Genomic DNA, 16,951 nt, shown 5'->3' on the forward strand with positions numbered 1-16,951 from the left:
ATATATATATATATATACTGTTTTTTGAGTGGTGTAAACCACTCCTACAACTGGCTTTTGTGTGCATAAAAAAATGACCATGGTTGCTATGTTCAAAATAATTCCTGACTTAATTAAATCACACCCGGGTGAACTGGATGACCGTAGCAACCGTGGTCATTTTCTCTGCGCAAAAAAAGCCAGTTGTGAAATCACATCCAGGTGTGATTTCATTACGTCAGATCAGAGCTGATCAGGGTATATAATACCTTACCTTATATAATACCTCACATCAGACATTACGTCAGACCACAGCTGATCATGCTATATAAAACCTTACACCACTCAGTTCACACGGGTGTGATTTTTTATAATACTGTTTCTCCTCCATTGAATGTGTGAAGTCTTAATTGAATTTAATAAAATAAAATATTGTATTTGACAGTAACTTGTTAAAGGTTCTTCTAAGTGTTTGTTCAGTAATTTTGTGCTCTTTGATGTTTTCCATTTTGAGGGTATGATGTTTTCATATCTGCTGTTTCTACAGGGTTTTAATTCTCAAATGCACCATCATCATGACCTGTATTACATTTCAATCAGTGTTGATTTCGTCGACTAAAACTAAAACGAAAAATGTTCGTCGACTACCTTTTTTCACTGAGGAAAACTAAATGGAAACTACATGAAAACTAATCTATGATGACTAAGACTAAATGTATTGACAATTTCGTCAACAAATAGAAACTAGACTAAAATGTTAGGAAGGGACTAGTGGACAAGAGATCCAGTATAAGTCATTTTACACTTGGTTGCATGCTGAAAAAAGCTGATCTACAAGCTCACAACGCATCGCAGCGCGATGCGTTGTGAGCTTGTAGATCGGCTATTTTCAGCAAGTGTGAAATCAGCCATTACGACGGCATTTAGGCCCACCAAAATACATTTTAGTCGACTAAAACTAGACTAACACTAAAACATTCCAGGTGACTAAAATGTGACTAAAACTAACTATTCAAGAGACTATAACTAAAACTAAAATCAAAATGTGCTGCCAAAAACAACACTGATTTCAAAGTGCTCTAAAATATCCTGATTGATGGCTGTGTTGACTCTGTCTGGACTCGATACAACACAGTGGACCAACACCAGCAGAAAACATGGCACCCCAAATCATCTGGACTCGATACAACACAGTGGACCAACACCAGCAGATGACATGGCACCCCAAATCATCTGGACTCGTTACAACACAGTGGACCAACACCAGCAGAAAAACATGGCACCCCAAATCATCTGGACTCGATACAACACAGTGGACCAACACCAGCAGAAAACATGGCACCCCAAATCATCTGGACTCGATACAACACAGTGGACCAACACCAGCAGATGACATGGCACCCCAAATCATCTGGACTCGATACAACACAGTGGACCAACACCAGCAGAAAACATGGCACCCCAAATCATCTGGACTCGATACAACACAGTGGACCAACACCAGCAGATGACATGGCACCCCAAATCATCTGGACTCGATACAACACAGTGGACCAACACCAGCAGAAAAACATGGCACCCCAAATCATCTGGACTCGATACAACACAGTGGACCAACACCAGCAGAAAACATGGCACCCCAAATCATCTGGACTCGATACAACACAGTGACACTAATGACACTGATGTGTTGGCTAGATTGAATTTCTCAAGTGCCTGTCTAAATTGTGAGTCCTGCGCCGCTGCTTCTTCAAGCCGTGTGTGACATTTTTTGAAAGCAGATGTCTGTTGTAGAAATGTTAGAATTGGTAATGGTATGGCTTCACACATATTGTGATTTAGACTTTCATTGCATAAAACCACATCATCATCATCATCTTCCAAATTGTCCTCTGTTATTGTTCTGTTATTATCCTTGTCTATTGTGATGCCAGCATCACTACATTTCACATAGAAATATAAGCACCCATTTACTTTTGACTCTCGCACAGCATTTGCTGCTGGTAAGATTTGTATCATTGTGTCATTTTCTTTAATTACAACATTATCATAAATCAAGTTTGCCCAATAGTGTCCAGTTTTGGCCACAGCGCCTGTATGACAAATGATTGAGGCCAACTTATACTTAATTTTAGTGCCGTCACAAAAAGGAATTTCGATTACACCAGATGGTTCTACATGCTTGCGGCTCACCGCCCCACGATCAGTAACACGCGACAGAGATTTTTGTCCAGTGTCCACTTTAGTTCACTTTAGTCTGGAAATGGGATGGTTTTTGACCTTTCACCTCGCTGTATGGTGTGCCAATTTAATTTTTACACCTCTGCTGCTTAGCCGACAGTGTGGTGTTGTAGAGGAGGTCTCCCCGGACATGTGCATATGTCACACTAGTCGATACATAGCAGGGATTTTTGTCCAGCGTCCACTTTATAAAGTCCATGCACTCCAGTGAATAGCATTTATCCATTTAGATAACTTTTTAATTACTTATCTTTACACAGACACATTACTTATTACTTATTTTTACACAGAAACATAATGTGTGTGCTATAGCATCGTTTAAATGCTTAATTTATAGTTTTAATGTGCAAATTAATCTTTTTTTCAATACTCTAGAGGGTTCTCTTATTTTTAAGAGATCGTCCACCGGAAGTCTTATATTTGCTAGCTTAGATTTGCCAAAAAAACAGTGCCTTCAGTGGCTGTAGTACCGTTTGTGTCTGGAAGAGAGATACAGTGTTGTGTGATTTCTTGATTCACACATTGCTCCTTTTACAGGTAAAACTGCCGTCAGATGGCTCAAAGTATGAACCGAATGTATTGAGAATTGTGTATGACGTTGTGAACTGTATTTCCGTTTGTTTATAGTCACTTTAAGAGCTTAATACAGATCAAATACTTGATTAAGTTTATTGTGGTTTCAGAGCAGCATGGTGTACACTAGGCTCCGCCATCTTCTAATCTGTAGCTATACACTGTGGTTTGCGTCGCATGCACGTCGTGTATAATGTTGTTTACATTTATTTCTGAACCACTTAGTTTATAGAACAGTGCAATACAATGGTGAATGTTTAAAACATGATGCATTAATAATTTAATTTGTCACAGCTAAAAGAATATGGACAAGTTCATGGAAGAGTAAAAGAGTCATTTGAAAAGTAAAAATAATAACTTATGGTTAAAAAGGGATAAAAGAGTACAATGAGAATGCATTTATATAGTTTGTTAACTGAACAACAGTGTATTTCATGTGTATGTTTATAGACTGCATTTGTCATGATTGCATTTAAGCACTCTGATGCACTTCTACTAGAGTGGTAACGGTTCTATGCTTAAGCATACTGTATGGTGCCTTTATTATTACAGAATGTAATTTGGAGTAATTCATGTGAAGTATGATTACAGTATAGTGGTTCATCTGAACATTTACTGATGCTACAGTCATGATGTTGGGTAATTCATGAAGAAAGGACAACAGTATGGTATTTGAATTCATGGGAGCATATACTGAGACTGTCATTTTTGTGATGATTCAGGGTTAAAGGTCACATGATTAGTACAGTAGTGCTCGTGATATAGTGCTGTGTGTGTGATTGCAGCACACAGAAATCACAGGACCTCACACATAGAAATAAAGTTGAGTGAAGTCAAGAATACCTAAACTAAAGTCTAAATATGGTGGAACACCAGACTCCAATAATACTGTGGCGGTACTGAAGTGAACAGAAAATTTCAATATTTCAATATTTTCAATAATCATGAATGTATTTCATTATTTATCTCACAATAGTCAACTTGGGGGGGGGGGGGGGGGGGTGATGGTGGGTGCATGGGTTGGGGGTTATGTGGTGGGTATGTTGGGTTGGGTTGTGAACTCTAAACCAGTGGTTCTAAAACATTTTCATGTCAATGACCCCCAAATTGACATGCATTCTGCAGACCCCCATATGAAAATATTTTCTGCTAGGGAAATGTTTTGAAGATTTAAAAAATAAATCGAAAATAGCCAATCTACAAGCTCAAGAGGTTTTGAGGGATCCCAAAACCTTCTTAAAAACTTCCTAAGTGTGTCTAAGAACAAATTTCCTCTTAAGAACTTCTTAACACTTTGATTGCTGGAAGATCTCAACAGGCCTATTTGGATGTTGCTGCCATTTAACATTGCACAAAGGCCTTGTTCGGGGGCCCACAGTAAAATGTTCTCTTATAGCGAGAATCACACGCCTACATCAAAAGAAAGCTGAACTTGTCCACTTCAATTAAAAAAATACATTTTGATTTTACCATGTTCCATTCTGGAGATATTGACCTTTTTGCAACACCTGCATTTGCCTGGAAGTGGTTATCTTGAACAGCGAGCAGAGTTATGGATGGTTTAAAGTCAGAGACATTGACAGGCAGATATAAAATTGAACCCAATAAATATCCTATACATCCTATACACCGAATGAAAGCCCTGAATGTGTACTTTTACGAGGAAAACAGTAAACATTGATCCCATCTACAGTTAGACAGTAATTGGTTATTGAATGCAGCTTGTGCCCACCAGATAACTTCAGAGAAGACATGGACGTGAACTCCTCAATATTCACAAAATAAGGCCTATAGCGACATATAAATACTATATACCGTATGAAACAGAAGACTCTCTGCTTTCATAAGGAAAAAAATCACACCCGTGTGAACTGAGTGGTGTAAGGTATTATATACCCTGATCAGCTCTGATCTGACGTAATGAAATCACACCTGGATGTGATTTCACAACTGGCTTTTTTTGTGCAGAGAAAATGACCACGGTTGCTACGGTCATCCAGTTCACCCGGGTGTGATTTTTACGTCAGAAATTATTTTGAACATAGCAACCATGGTCATTTTTTTATGCACACAAAAGCCAGTTGTAGGAGTGGTTTACACCACTCAAAAATTGTACTGTAATAATAAAAAAATCACACCCCTGTGAAGTGAGCAGTGCAACTCTACTTCTCTACTTATTCACTACAGCTCGCTATATACGGACTGAGACAGAAAGTCATGTAAAGCTTTTATTTACAGTTTGGTCTGTAAACTTCTACTGTAATAATAAAAATCACACCCCTGTGAAGTGAGCGGTCAAACTCTGTTCTCTACAGCTCGCTATATACGGACTGAGGCAGAAAGTCATGTAAACCTTTTATTTACAGTTTGGTCTGTAAACTTCTACTGTAATAATAAAAATCACACCCCTGTGAAGTGAGCGGTGCAACTGTTCTCTACCATTGCACCGCGCAACTGTAGAGAACAGTTGCACCGCTCACTTCACAGGGGTGTGATTTTTATTATTACAGTAGAAGTTTACAGACCAAACTGTAAATAAAAGGTTTACATGACTTTCTGTCTCAGTCCGTATATAGCGAGCTGTAGTGAATAAGTACAGAACAGTTGCAACGCTCACTTCACAGGGGTGTGATTTTTATTATTACAGTAGAAGTTTACAGACCAAACTGTAAATAAAAGGTTTACATGACTTTCTGCCTCAGTCCGTATATAACGAGCTGTATTGAATAAGCAGAGAACAGAATATGGGACAGAGTTGCACCACTCACTTCACATGGGTGTGATTTTTATTATTACTACAGTAGAAGTTTTTTTCTTATGAAAGCAGAGAGTCTTCTGTTTCATACGGTATATAGTATTTATATGTCGCTATAGGCCTTATTTTGTGAATATTGAGTTCGGGTCCATGTCTTCTCTGCAGTTATATCTGGTGGGCGCAATGTGCATCCACCCAGTATCCAATTTATGACAAACTGTACATGGGATCAATGTTTACTCTTTTCCTCGTAAAAGTACACATTCAGGGCTTTCATTCGATGTATAGGATGTATAGCATATTTATTGTGTTTATTGTTATATCTGCCTGTCAATGTCTGACTATAAACCTTCATAACTATGCTTTCTTTTTGATGATGATGATGATTGCCGCCTCGCCTAATCTATCTCACTGCTTTCATTGTTTTGATCGCAGTAACATTGGGGGGGGGGGGGGGTCATGGGCACATTGGGCAGCAAAAGTCTTGATCCGTACGGCTATAAAAAGTCCCATTCCACCGTTCGGTTCAGAACTATAGTATAACGGTGAGACGCGTTGTGATCAGCTGATTTTGTTTTTCAAGCTAGTGTAGGGGAACATGCCTGGGCATGCTAGCCTGGCACGGCCAGACTCATAGCGAGGGTTCACTGATGTTTCCTCCGGGGAAGAATCTTCAGTGAATCCCCGCTATGAGGCTGGCCAAGCCAGGCTATGGGCATGCAGCTTGGGGGCGATGGAGGGAAAAAAAAGCGTCACCCGGCTGTGATGTCGACGAGAAGGAAAAAATGACTTCCACAGATGACAACACCACGGTTTAGGTCGCGGAAAAGTTCGTTATACATTACACCCGGGTCGATTACGTCCCCGACGCGTTCATTGCGGTCTTATCACTACAATTATAATGAATAAAAAAGCGTTACAATCACACGTCTGAGCGATCTCCGATTATGACGGCTCTGCATGGCGATACGTGATCCACCAACGGAACACTGTCTTGTCGTGGCGGCCCCTCGATACTGTGGTTAGTTCGTAGTATTGTAGGCTCGGGGATCGTTTGGTCGCTACAGTATGAAGAAGGAAACATGCATCTGTCCATGTGTGTTGCAGACGTTGCATTGCAATGCCGATCTGGTGCATATGTGTTCAGGCAGCGTTCCGTTCAGCGTTCGTCATGTTTCCGAGAGACAGAGGAGAGCATGTACCCCCTCGCAAGATCCTCCTCCTGGAGAAACAGGAGGGGAGGGGGGAATCAAATGTCCGAGGTGGAAAGCCTGGTGAGGCGAGGTTAGGTGAAATTTGATTCTTTTCAAACAGACTAGATCGGCATGGGCGCAGCCATTACACTGGCTTCTACACGTAAAGCGGCCCGCCCTCCTGTTTTCAGGAGGGGAGGGTTTTTTTTTTTTTTTTGTTTTTTTTTCTGATCACGTGAGCTGGACTAAGCAGCAATGATAGGGCGATGGTTCTTCATTGTCCGGGTGGGTAAAAAGATGAATGAAAGTATGCTATAAAAAAGTGATTGAAACGTATTGATACGTGATCCGCACCCGACGTTTGATTAATTGATAACGTATTGATACGCGATTCGCGTCGGCTGTGTTAAGAACGGTTGGCGCATGAGGCCCAATGTCTCTCCACTGCATCCTCACTGAGGATTTGGTCAATGATTGACCATTTTTTATAGTATAGTATTTATTACTTTTGACACAGTTGCTCTGTGCTTTATGATGGCTACACAGTAATAATTTACTTTTTTGTATTAATTTGAGGGTACAGGTAAGGGTTTGAGGGTACATAGAAAAATGAAATATATATATTCTTATCATATTGATAAATAAATGCTGTATCAATCTATCAACAGGACTCCAAGCTGCTCCTCCTGATCACTGCTACGCTGGACCTGGAGATGTGGCCTGTGATTTCTGCACTGAGAGGAGACTGAAAGCTGTGAAGACTTGCCTTCAGTGTCTGGTCTCTTACTGTGACACTCACCTCCAGCCTCACTATCAGTCTCTTGCCTTTAAGAGACACCAGCTGGTCCAATCCTCCGGAGAACTTCAGGAGAACATCTGCTCTCGTCACAACGAGGTGAGGAAGCTTTTCTGTCGCACCGATCAGCAGTGTATCTGTTATCTGTGCTTCGTGGATGAACACAAAGGTCACGATACGACCTCGGCCGCAGCAGAACGGGCTGAGAGACAGAAAGAGGTCGATATGAGTCAGCAGAATATCCAGCAGAGAATCCAGGAGAGAGAGAAAGACGTGAAGGGGCTTCACCAGGAGGTGGAGTCCATCAAGCACCGTGCTGACAGAGCAGTGGAGGACAGTGACGCCATATTTACCTCCTCCCTCTCAACCACCAGTGAATCTACACACCCAGTCAGCAGCCATGTCCGTCCTCTGAGACACTTTGAAGATGTGACTGTGGCCGTGTCCAAGATGAGGGACAGACTGGAGGACATTTTCACAGAGGAAGGGACAAACGTCTCAGAGACAGTGAACAGAGTGGATGTTTCACTCGGGGACAGTTTATTGCACGACGCAGACCACGCAGTTGCGCAGAGCCCCGAGGCGGGGGGCCCCCGCCGTCTGCCCGTGGCCCACCCTCCGCCCCCCCGCCTCAGCTTTGCTGGGAGCCCCCAGATTGGTAAATCCGCCACTGGTTTCACTGTCAACACCAGCAGAACCCAAGACCAGAGCTGAGTTCTTACAGTATTCACGTCCGATCACACTGGATCCAAACACAGTTTGTAACAACCTGTCTCTGTCTAAAGGGAACAGAAAAGTAACACGGATGTACACAGATCAATCACATCCTGATCACCCAGAGAGATTCACTGGACGGTTGCAGGTTCTGAGTAGAGAGGCTCTGAGTGGACGCTGGTACTCTGAGGTAAAGACGAGTAGAGGCTGTACTATAGCAGTCTCATATAAAGATATCAGCAGAACAGGGTCTGGTCTTGAATGTGCATTTGGATGTAATGATAAATCATGGTCTTTAGACTGTAGAAAACAAGGTTATACTTTCATACACAACAGAGGCATTGAGACTCGCATCGACACTCGTGTGTCCTCCAGAGTAGGAGTGTACCTGGACCACAGTGCAGGTACTCTGTCCTTCTACGGTGTGTCTGGCGACACCATGAGTGTCCTTCACACAGTCCACACCACGTTCACACACAACCTCCATGTAGGATTTGGGCTTTTTACACGTGGATCCACTGCTGAGTTGTGTGAGCTCAACTAGATCACACTGTTGTTTTGTCTCTCGTGTCATCAGATCAGAATTGTTTCCTCATTATTGTATAGTTTTTCTTCTCAGCCTGCTCTGTGAGCTTGTAGATCAGCTATTTTTCCTATGCGTCGTATGATGAAGTATATAGGGGCTAGAAGGGGTTAATAATCTAATTTAACCCATTAAGACCTGAGACCAGATTCTACAAAAAAACAGTTTTCTGATAAAAAAAAGAAACAATATTATTCAAAGATTTGCGACACATTTTCATGATTTAATAAAAAAATAGCAGATCTACAAGCCCATAGCGTGGCACCGAGTGCCACGATATGAGCTTGTAGATCTGCTATTTTCAGTATGCAACCAAGCATAACTTATATCTTTTAGTTCCACTAGTCTCTCCCTAACATTTTAGTCTAGTTTTTATCTGTTGAGTTTTAGTCATTATTGCTTAGTTTTTATCTAGTTTTCCTCAGTGAAAAGTCGACGAACATTTTTCGTCATAGTTTTAGTCGACAAAATCAACACTTGTGTATAATAGACAGTGTGTGTATATATTAGATCTGGAGAACGCGAGGAGTTGTGCTTGTAGATCTGCTATTTTCACAATCTGCTCCTGTTTCTTGGGCGGGAACCCATTTTGGTGTTTTAAGCATTATGTTATACTTTAGCTGTTGAAAAATAGCAGATCTACAAGCTCATAGCGCGGCACCGACCACGCTACGGGCTTGTAGATTTGCTATTTTTGAAAAAATCGTGACAATGTGGCACAAATCTTTATATTATTTCAGAGCGAACGTTTTTAACTCAAATCTTTGCTTCTGGGGGGGGTCCCTGGAACAACATATTTTCAGAGGGGGGTCGGCCGCCAATTACATAAAACTTTTGGGGTCCTTGACATGAAATGAAGTAAAAGTCCTTTATTAAAATACGAGAGAAATTAAAATCTGAACACAAATTAGGTATACAATTTCTTCATTCTTCATTTGGGGGGAAGCAAATCTTGAAGCCTCTTGTTTTCTTGCTGAACCTCTTCTAGTTGCTGCAGTGCCTCTTCCAGTCGTTTCTGTAACTCGGCACAGTTGGCACAGTCCATTTTCTTCTGTTTGGCTCCTGGGAAAGCCAGTCTACTGGCAGGCCTCTTCAGGGTTTGCGATTGGCCAGTCGTAACTGTCTGGGAAGGATGAGGTTTTAACCCTGTGAGAACCACTGATATAGAAACATGAGGTTTTAACCCTGTGAGAACCACTGATATAGAAACATGAGGTTTTTCAGAAAAATGTCATGATTTAGAAGACATTTGTAGAATCTGGTCTCAGGTCTTAATGGGTTAAAAAGGTATTAAAAGTCCTTAAATGTATACTTTTATAAATGTACAGATACTCTGTACACACTTCTACTGTATGCTGAAAGTAACTAAGTGCATGTACTTAAGTAAACATTTAAGGTATTTGTACTTTCTACATCTTTATCATTATTACAAAACGTACATTAACCACTTCAGCCCTATACATGCATTATGACTATTTGAAAATAGCAGATCTACAAGCTCACAATGTGTCGCGATGCGACACATTGTGAGCTTGTAGATATTCTCTATTCTAGATCTGCTATATTCTATCTCTGGGACCCCCAATTTATATTGTAAAATCAATGTTAATTTAACCCTGAGAGTTTACAAATGGAACCATATGGACCCGTGAGGGTCCACTTGGTTCCATTTGTACACTCTCAGAGTTACAGACCCATAAGACACCCGCTTCGAATGGGATCAGTGTATTGAAACGGGGAAAATCAGGTGCAATCAGGCCTTTCAATAGACTGAGTAGACGTCTACCCGTCTACTCAGGTGCTCAGTAGGTTGATTCCTTCCTATTGTGTAGGTTGATCTGTGCAGTTTAATGCATCGCATGCAGCTACTGGAGCGGTGCCGTGTCGTTAGTCAGAAGGTTCCTTGTTCCGAAATTACTATCCCTATCTCTAATCCTAACCTAAACATAACCGCAAGCACGGGAGCAGTGCATGTTCGATGTTCGACGCGGTAGACACCACGGCTGCATTGAAAGGAATGATCACCTACTGAGCTCCAGTAGCTGCATGCGATGCATTAAACTGCACAGATCAACCTACACAATAGGAAGGAATCAACCTACTGAGCACCTGAGTAGACGGGTAGACGTCTACTCAGTCTATTGAAAGGCCTGATTGCACCTGATTTTCCCCGTTTCAATACACTGATCCCATTCGAAGCGGGCGCATAAGAGTCCATTTGGTTCCATTTGTACACTCTCAGAGTTACAGACCCATAAGAGTCCATTTGGTTCCATTTGTACACTCTCAGAGTTACAGACCCATAAGAGTCCACTTGGTTCCATTTGTACACTCAGAGTTACAGACCCATAAGAGTCCATTTGGTTCCATTTGTACACTCTCAGAGTTACAGACCCATAAGGGTCCATTTGGTTCCAATTACTATCATTTAGCTGGGGACCCCCTGGAACTCCCTCAAGGACCCCTGGGGGTCCCCGGACCCCACTTTGGGAACCACTGCCTTAGAAAGCCTTAATGAGGATTTTAACATGAGTGTTGAATTAAAAAACTAATGACTAAATATTCTATCTGTTCTGTGCTTTATGATGGCTGTGTGCCTGATGTTTGCATTAGATTGCATTTGGTCTTTTGTTTATTTTTTGTTTTTTCTTCTCCGTTTGTAAATAAAATGTAATCATGTTTTCCTGATGTTTTCTCCTGTCTCAGTGGACACTTGTAGTTCACTGATAGGACTACAACTCCCATGAGCTAGCATTCTCAATGACCTGTTTTGACACAGGTGTGGACATTCCTTCAATCAAGTGATGAACATAATTATATCCTGTCCTGCGTTTGATTCTGCCTGAAGAAGGTCAAAGGTCAATAGATTCCAGCAATAAAACGATTTAAATGAAATGATTAAAATGACCCTTAATTAATATTACACTTCTATACTTGTGTGACTCCAGAAGCTCCTCCTAAACCTGTCAGATGCACATCGTGTGTGTTTCTGTCGGGTGAAAATATGGAATGGCTTGACCGAGGATGTGAAACACAGCAGACATCTCTCCATTCAAGATACTGTTCAAGCATATCATTTTGGCTAAATACAGTATATCATAAGATCATTTGTATATAACATATTTAACATATGAGGATGATGATGCATTCATTTATAGAGATCCTGGTGGATCTCTATTATGGTGACGGGGTGGATTAGTCCGGGAGCCGTGGGGGTGAACGTGGTTTCGTCAGATAAAGTTTTTTTCTCAACTGATTCTTGTAGCTTGGGGTCCCCTCTTAATAATTCAAGAGGGTGCCCAGTGATATCCCTTGGGCATTTTTTGTTATTAACCCCTTAATGCCCGAAACAGTAAAAATCAACCCAACATAGAGTTGTATGGTATGTCATGCAAAATGCTTGATCTAAATGCATCAAATTTGCTTTCTACAGTGTTTATACATGAAAGTGGATGTGTACAGTGCATTCGATTTAACATTTTTGCATTTTTAGATATTAACCCCTTCATGCCCAAAACAGCAATATACCATACAGTTAGATTTATGACGTTTTATGCAGAATTATCCATTCAAATGCTTCAAATTAGCTTTCTACAATGTCTGCATTAATGTTTATGTGGAAGTGGTCATGCACATCATATCCCGTTATGGTCCAATGATACCAACTAGCCAAATTTGTCTGAGACCCCAGAATCAGAGACGGAGACGAGAACTAAGTTTACAGGAATGTATTAAAAAAGGTAAATCCTATCTAATATCACTAGTGTGGTGACTATGGGTGCCTTGGCAAGTGTGGATGGCGTGTGTGCTATGCTACATGTGTGAGTGTAATACCTGTGTAATAGTGTAAGAAGCTTAGGGTGGTGTGTATGTACATGGAAAGGTGGGTGTTATATAATGTGCTGCAAGTCTATCGATGAGCCCAGGACAGAGGTGAGGGAGTTTTTCTGGGAATCGATGTCGGGCTTAGGAGTGTCGAGAATGTTCTGGGTGGTGGGGGTAGGTGTTGCCATGGCCGCGGCCAAGTCCCTGGTGCGTTCTCTATGCCGAAACGACTGGTTCACGTCAATAGATTTAAAGGACGCCTATTTCCACATCCCGATCTACCCGCCACACAGGAAGTTCCTGAGGTTCGGGTTCAGGGGGAGGGTGTACGAGTATACGGTTCCCTCTTTCGGGATGTCCCTGAGTCCCAGGGTGTCCGTGAAGTGCACCGAGACGGCGCTCGCTCCCCTGCGCCAACGCGGTCTCCGTGTGGCGAGCTATATCGACGACTGGCTTTTGTCCGCAGACTCAGCCCAGGAGGCGCTAGGGAACACGACATGGATCGTGTCCCACATGTCCTCCCTTGGTTTCACCATAAATCACGAGAAAAGCGTGATGGTGCCCTCATCGTCGATAGAGTTCATAGGCATAGCACTGGATTCGGTCTCCTACACGGCTCGGTTGAGTCCGGCAAGGGTCGACGCTTTCCTACAGTGTATAGCTCTGTTCAAACGGGGCTGCAAGCTCCCGTTCAGAACGTGCCTACGGATGTCTGGACTCATGGCGTCGGCCATATCCCTAGTCAGGTTAGGCAGACTGCATATGAGACCTTTCCAGCGATGGATAGGCTCTCTGCAGGTGCCCACCAGGGCCCTCTCACAACGAGTTACGGTCTCTGGGACCTGCACGCTTGCGTTGAAGTGGTGGTCAAACAGACAGGTCCTGACGGAGGATGTCCCTTTGGGGCTACCAGTGGTCAGGAAGGTCGTCACCACAGATGCCAGCCTGACTGGTTGGGGAGCCACCCACGAAGGCAGGACGACCAGAGGAGCGTGGGAGGGATATTTGAGATCCGCCCACATCAACTACCTGGAGCTCCTAGCGGTTTTTCTGGCTCTGCGACAGTTCGAACCGCTCATACGGGGGTATCACGTCCTGGTTCGTACCGACAACACCACAACGATGTGCTATATCAACAGGTCCTGAGGTCCCTGCGACTACACACGCTAGCACACAGACTGTTGATCTGGTGCGACACACGCTTTCTGTCCCTTACAGCTTGTCATGTCCCAGGGCTCCTGAACACAGGCGCGGACCTGCTATCCAGGGGCCCTCTCCGCTACCACGACTGGTCCCTACACCAGGGCGTGGCAGCAAAAATATGGGAGAAGTTCTGGACGCCGGTGGTGGACCTGTTCGCCTCAGAGGAGAACAAGAAGTGCCAGCTCTTCTTCTCACTGAGGGGCTCGTCGGCCCTGGGGATAGACGTGATGGCCCATCACTGGCCCCGGGGTCTACTGTATGCATTCCTTCCCTTAGACCTGATTCCTCTCGTTCTGGCCAGAGTGAGAGCTCAGGGCTCGAAGGTGCTCTTGGTGGCACCGGCCTGGGGGTCTTGGAGCCAAGAGATATTCCCCCTCCTATACGACCAACCTTGGCAGCTCCCTCTGTGGAGGGACCTGCTGTCCCAGGCAGGGCACGAAATATTCCACCACCGGCCACAGGACCTGGATCTGTGGGTCTGGCCGGTGAAGGGTCGAACCTAGAAGCTGGAGGCTTACCGGCGGTCATTTCGACTATCCTGGGTGCTAGAGCTCTTTCGACTAGACAGCGTTACAACACAGCCTGGAAGGTGTTTGAACGTGGGTGTTCATCGAGACCTGTCAGGGTTATCCCTTTTCAGGCGTCAGTGATGGACATTTTGACTTTTATACAAGAATTTCTTGATAGGGATTTTGGAAAATCTTCGGTTAAAGTCAACCTGGCGGCCATTTCGGCCTACCACGTAGGTATGAATAACAGACCAGTGAGTGAACACTTGCTGATCCGTCAGTTCATGAGGGGCGTCGCACGTGCCAGACCGATAACCAGGTCACTGGTTCCGTCCTGGGACCTGACACTGGTACTGGACGCCCTATCTCGGGATCCTTTTGAACCACTGGACACGGTGAGCTTGAAGGTCCTCACTTTGAAAACCGTTCTGCTGGTCGCTTTGACGACGGCAAAACGATCCAGTGATATTCATGCCCTCTCAGTGAACCCGAGCTGCATGAGGTTTAGTGGCAATGGTTCCAGGCTGTCACTCAGGCCAAACCTCTCTTTCATGCCCAAAACCTTCCCTTCCGGAGGGGCCCCGGTCTGGCGGCTTTCCACCCACCTCCGTTCTCTTCAGTGGAGGACAGGAGGTTGAATTGTCTGTGCCCGGTTAGGGCCTTGAAGTTCTATGTGGACAGGACTGCCCCCTTCAGGAAGAATGATCAGCTGTTTGTGGCGTGGGATTCCCAGACCAAGGGGAAACCCATAACCAAAGTAAGGCTTTCACAGTGGCTTGTGGAAGCCATACGGTTGGTTTATACAGCTGGCTTATACATGGAGCCCCTGGAGGGCCTGAGGGCCCATTCCTCCAGGGGCATGTCGGCATCCTGGGCGCTAGCAAAAGGTGTCCCTATTCAGGATGTCTGTACGGCGGCAAGTTGGTCGTCTCCATCGACGTTTCCCGCGTACTATAACCTGGATGTGGTGCCGTCTGAAATGGCTCATGCCGTTTTGGACGTCACTCCCAGGTAAAGGGTGGTTTGGGTTGGCCGTCACAGGTGAAAACCTGTGACACAAATACTGGGGGCCCGATGGCCCCCTCATGCTTTTCCTGGCAACTAGTGGTAGTCATACTGGGGGTGTATGATTCCCCATCGGCGATCTTCTAAGCGGAATGAGATTAAATAAACTCTGGGTTACTTTAGTAACCTCAGTTTATTAATCGAATGGAGCGATGAGGATCGCCCTTACTACCCTTCTTGCTTAACAAAAGGCAGGAGAAGCTGGTTGTCTAGGAATGACGTGACAGAGCATGGAGGTGATATTTATCACCTGGGGGCGGATCAAAGACCACGCAATGTCACGTAAAAAAGGCACGACAAATCAAATCAATTTGATCGTGAGGTTATGGATGTACTTCTGTGTTCACGCCACTAGATGGCGCTCCCCATCGGCGATCCTCATCGCTCCATTCGATTAATAAACTGAGGTTACTAAAGTAACCCAGAGATTCCCTACTAGCTTGTCAGTCGAAATAGCAGGGAAAGGTAACATGGACGAATTGTGTTTCTATTATGTATGTTACAGTTATGAATTGATACTATTAAAAAAATATATTATTTTTGTAATCCGACTGTTTATTCATCTCGTGCAATATTTGTATTTTGTCATGTATCAATACACATTTGAAAAAGTAAATTGGATGGTTTTGATGTTTCCATGCAGGATGCTCAAGATGAAATGCTTAATAAAGGGTTAATATGCATTAATCTGAAAGGAAACATTTAGTACATGACCAGTTTCACTCATATACTTTGAAGGAAGCAGATCTGATTTGATTTCATTGCTGAGCAAAAAAATGCCCTAAATCAAATTTTATGGGATTTTGGTGTTTTGGATATGAAGGGGTTAATATCTAAAAATACATCAATATTAAATCTGATGCACTGTACACATCCACTGTCATGTATAAACACTGTAGAAAGACTGTTGATACATTTAGATCAAGCATTTTGCATGACATACCATAAAACTCTATTTTGGGTTGATTTTTACTGTTTCGGGCATTAAGGGGTTAATAACAAAAAATGCCCAAGGGATATCACTGGGCACCCTCTTGAATTATTAAGAGGGGACCCCAAGCTACAAGAATCAGTTGAGAAAAAAACTTTATCTAACGAAACCACGTTCAGCCAAAAATCAGCAGTCGGCTCCCGGACTAGATGGGGTATGGTGTTGGTTCTCTATGGTGACACCTGGTGGTGGGGTATGGTGTTGAATCTCTTTGGTGACACCTGGTGGTGGGGTATGATGTTGGATCTCTATGGTGACACCTGGTGGTGGGGTATGGTGTTGGTTCTCGTCAATTGGTTGTGAATGCTCTTGGGTGGTATTAAATTGTTTGGATTGTTTATTGTAATTTCTTCAATTGCTGTAACTACATGAGGGATTTTTTATTTTGATGTTCGTAGGATAGGCATTTATAAGCTTTCAGCTTCAGCCTATTCCTTTAGATCACCTCCAGTTCCTGTTTGTTATTGTAACCGTGTGTTGACGAATATGTTGTGTTGTTACTGTGAAGATGATCAAATAAACTA

General features: G+C 43.3%; 1 protein-coding gene across 1 annotated transcript; it reads left to right on the forward strand.

The window, feature by feature from the left end:
• Positions 1 to 3,425: 3,425 nt before the first annotated feature.
• Positions 3,426 to 8,390, forward strand: LOC306919720 (tripartite motif-containing protein 16-like; the record flags this gene model as incomplete). Its single annotated transcript, XM_079496274.1, has 2 exons — positions 3,426 to 3,432; positions 7,410 to 8,390. The coding sequence occupies 2 exons, from the start codon at positions 3,426 to 3,428 to the stop codon at positions 8,249 to 8,251; spliced, it is 849 nt and encodes a 282-aa protein (XP_079352400.1). The 3' UTR covers positions 8,252 to 8,390.
• Between the last annotated feature and the right edge of the window lie 8,561 nt (positions 8,391 to 16,951).

Source organism: Electrona antarctica (genome assembly GCF_951216825.1).
Source record: "Electrona antarctica genome assembly, chromosome: 3".
NCBI classification, from domain to species: Eukaryota; Metazoa; Chordata; class Actinopteri; order Myctophiformes; family Myctophidae; genus Electrona; species Electrona antarctica.